Source organism: Notolepis coatsorum (genome assembly GCF_963971535.1).
Source record: "Notolepis coatsorum genome assembly, chromosome: 3".
In the NCBI taxonomy this organism is placed as follows: Eukaryota; Metazoa; Chordata; class Actinopteri; order Aulopiformes; family Paralepididae; genus Notolepis; species Notolepis coatsorum.
Genome location: NC_140167.1, coordinates 103,721,942 through 103,726,179, shown reverse-complemented (window position 1 = coordinate 103,726,179; position 4,238 = coordinate 103,721,942). Strand labels below are relative to the sequence as shown.

The following is a 4,238-nucleotide window of genomic DNA, read 5'->3' as shown; positions in this document are numbered from 1 at the left end:
ACTATGCAAACGGTGAAACTGAGAAATTGCTTTAAAGTTCTTTGACTATTTTGTAGTTACTGCAATTCTTTAGACCCTTTTTTTCTCTAAAACAACAAGATTGAACTCTTGATACTTTGTCACAAGATAAAACTGATATTGAGAAGTTCAATTTAACTTAGAACTACATTTTGAAAAAGAAGGTCAAGGTGGTCACTGCGTTAGCTTCTGCAGGCCAGTGTACTGTGGTTAGCTTCTGCAGGCCAGTGTACTGTGGTTAGCTTCTGCAGGCCAGTGTACTGCGGTTAGCTTCTGCAGTGTATCTGTATTTATCTGTTGCCTCGTTTATTGTTTCAGACGTACCAGCACACGTTGGCCTTCGACAATGACACGATCGTTCACATAGAACAAATGAAGAACCATAACTTCTGCTGCCATGTCTACAAACTCCAGGCCAAGAGAACGTGAGGTCAAAGTGAGGCTTGTTGCTTGATGGACCTGCTTCTGTTCCAAGCTGAGCAGTGTTGAAATGGGAATGTGCTTTTCTTAACACTGAGTGCCACGGATGCTATAAGTCGTTAGTTCATGCCGCCAGTTGAATGCCAGCAACGCTATATAGCGCTTGTTTGTCTTTTTTTTTTATTAGCCATTTGAATTCATATTTCGTCAATCAAGCCTCACGCTAGTGCTCCAAACTATCTCTGAGCTCCATTGGGAAAATACCGCCCTCTATCGTCTCTCCCTGTGTAACTGCACCCCATTGGATTAGACTGATGGGGGGGGGGGGGTCCAGTTTCCTCATTTTACTTATCCGGCAAGTCATCTGAAGAGACCGACGTGATTGCAGAGCCGGAAAACAATGTGGAATACATATTTACAGTACCCAGCGCTGAATCAATAAACGCGATCGATATTTGGAATGGCGATCAGGAATTGGAATCATCTTTTTGGAGAACATCTGATATGAGGTAAGGCAGTGGTTCTCAAACTTTTTACACCAAGTACCACCTGAGAACGTAGCTGGCTCTCCAAGTACCACCATATGACCGGCGTTAAAATACAGTCTATTCAGCTATGCACAGTTCACGCAGGAGGCAAATCTATTCCTAATACCATTATTTATTGTTAACTTTTGTCAGACACAGCCACAATGTACAAAGGGATAGCACTAGAACTAGCAAACGATTCCACACAACTCATACAATGCAAGGGGCATTGAGAACATAATAACTAACATTCTCACATAGCAAGTGAGAAAATGAAGAACAACTGTATTTCAGCAAATGTACTTAATTCTCTCTCTCTCTCTCTCTCTCTCACTCTCTCTCTCTCTCTCTCTCACACAGCAAGCAATTGTCCGTCATTTTCTCTCTCTCTCTCTCACACAGCAAGCAATTGTCCGTCATTCTCTCTCACACACACACACACACACACACACACACACACACACACACACAATTATTTTGTTACAAAAACTTAATTTCCCGCATTCTGGTGCAGGAATTTTTGAATTTGTACCCTTTAAATGCCAGTGTTTGTGATGGGCATCACAAATTATTGTAAAAAAGAAAAGAAAACACATATTCAATACATTTTTGAATGTTTACCCTTTAAATGCCAGTTTGTGTGATGGCATCACAAATTATTGTTAAAAAAAACACACAAAGTAAAATATTTACAATATATCAAATGCAAAGTACATTTTTCTGGGGGGGGGTATTACAGGCTAGGCATGTGTCAATGATTAGCAGCAACACATATTTTGATGGATTTTTTGTAATGTCAGATTTAACACCAAGTCTTTTCAGAAAAGTGGGAGTATTTCATGTTTTATCTGACATTACAAGAAATCTAAAAATAAATGGTTATGATCAGGGCTGAAGTTGAATTAAAGATTTATGACTGTTTAGACTGCATTACTCTCTGTCACAGTGATCTCCTGGTTGTTCCCCACTTAGATTATCTAACTATCGCGCTGCCGCAACCAGAAACACTGGCCTGGCCTGGATCCCCGTATATTGAGTGGCTTATAAACGTACTGATGGTACAATCACTTTTATTTATCATTTTACATCATATTACATTCCTTTTAAAACAATAACAATCCCACCGTAAGAGATATGGCCTCATACGGGTCCATACAACCTTGTTGCGTATTCCTTCTCTCACACTGAACTGTCAAACTGTCAACAAAAGAAAAGTGACAGCGATAAAAAACACTGTTGCCTCGCAACACGGCGACATGGATTTACATAAATGAAAGTCACACACACACACACAGGCTTCTATCAATTCTAATAACAAAAAAGTCCTGGATATTCTTATATATAAATGTAAATATTCCTAAACAAATATTACGCAGGTAATTAATTAAAATTAAAAAAATCCATTCTTGTGGTTATTTACACTCCCACCAAATAATTAAAAAAAATCTCCTTTTTACTAAAAGTAAACCTTCAAAACATAATTTCTACTTGCAAGAATACAAGACAAGAGACAAGAGTTTTTATTTGTCACGGCATACAAGCATACAGTGAAATGTGGGGGGTCATGCCCGCAGCGATTGTGCAATAATACAAGTAATAAGAATAGGAATCAGAATAAGACATTTGTGCAATAATACAAGTAATAAGAATAAGACATAACCGGTATAATGTACATACATTTTACAAAAAGCATGGTAAGACATGCTAAGGTCCTGCGATAGTGCAATACAATGTTAGCTACGGATGAGGCACTGGGTCTTATGTACACTACTATACAATGCTATACTATACAATCTACAGTTATACTATGTGTCCTTATGCTAACTTGCTATATCCATCTATTTACTATACAAGAACCACTCCTGTTATTTTTTATTTATTTTTTTAAGTGACCTTCTCGTTGTGTAAAGTGACCATTGAGTGTGAGCGTGTGCAGCATGTGTGTGCGTGTTCATGCTAAAGTGACTTGTACACGGCCTTGGGGTTGAACGGTCATCTGGTGCAGAGACGTGTTGAGTCGTGATGTCCTTCACCTCAGTGTTACTGACGCGTGAGGTGGAGGTCGGGTGGAGGAACCTGTAGAGCAGGGGTAGCCAACCCTAGGCACGCATGCCCGCATAGGCACGCGGGGGCATTTTCATTGGCACAGGGGGCAGCATAAAAAATTTTAATATTTTTTTTGTATTTATTTTTTTCGCTTTGAAATATTATAGTGAAATATTTTGCACTGTTGTCGCATTTATCTTGTTGAAATCCTCCCACAGGTTCTTTTTTGTAAGTCGAGTATATCAAGGAGGCTTTTCTCTGTAGCTCAGATGTTTTGTTTGAAGGCTTGCCAAACAAAGAGACAATCAAATCAAGGATAAAAGATATCCCCATGTCAGCTCGAAGTGTCGAGCGACGCATCAACGAAATGTCAGAAAATATCAGAGAACAGCAAACAGCTGGATTAAAAGATGCTCCGGTGTGCAGCTTAAAGTGACCAACTACAGCCCCCAGATAACGGAGCAAAACTGTTTGTCTGCATTGCACCCCCACCCCAACTCAGATTTAGGGTTGATACAACCATCATAATAATATTGTTAATAATAACAATAACAATAATGATGTAATAATGTAAATTATCATTAAAAAATACCTGATTATGAGAAACGTGGAATATTGTTGATATGGCACACTAGTTACAACTATATTTCAAACAGGCACTTCATGTCAAAAAGGTTGCTGACCCCTGCTGTAGAGGCTGCATGAGTCCTACCTGACAGGGGGTTGAATATGTACAGGCGCAACTGTAGCTCACCGCCGTGGTGTTGGCAGTGAAGCCAAACAGCGAGGAGAGGATGGGTCGCTGGCGTAGGGGCAGTAGTTGGGACGGTAGCTCCGGCTTGTTCCGCCGGATGGTCCCAACTAGAGCTATTTTCCTCTCAAGCAGAGCCATAGCCAGTGCATGAGAGGTAAAAATTTGTATCAGTAGTCAGGGTGTACCCACTGAGCCCATGAGTTAGGTCCAGGACAACCCGCTTCCCCTGCTATTTCTCCGGCTGCGCGTCAGGGCGAGCTCTTCCCAAATAGGGCTGCATATTATATGCGTAGGACGTCCTGACGTCGCACAAGGCCCATATCTTCAGGCCGTACTTGGCCGGTTTAGAGGGCATGTATTGCCGGAACCCGCATCGGCCTCTGAATGGAATAGAATATAAATACTTTATTCATCCCGAGGGAAATTAATTTGGCACTACAAATCGCTCACAGTAAACATTTAGGCAGGCTTAT

At 40.7% G+C, this 4,238-nt stretch overlaps 1 protein-coding gene across 1 annotated transcript in view; it reads left to right on the top strand.

Annotated features, from left to right (window-relative positions):
• The window catches only part of dcaf17 (ddb1 and cul4 associated factor 17), a gene marked incomplete at both ends in the record, with an annotated part of 56,989 nt that extends 56,542 nt beyond the window's left edge, over positions 1–447 (top strand). The window contains 1 exon segment of the mRNA XM_084311324.1: positions 337–447. Within this exon segment, the coding sequence (XP_084167450.1) occupies positions 337–447 (111 nt within the window).
• Positions 448–4,238: the final 3,791 nt, after the last annotated feature.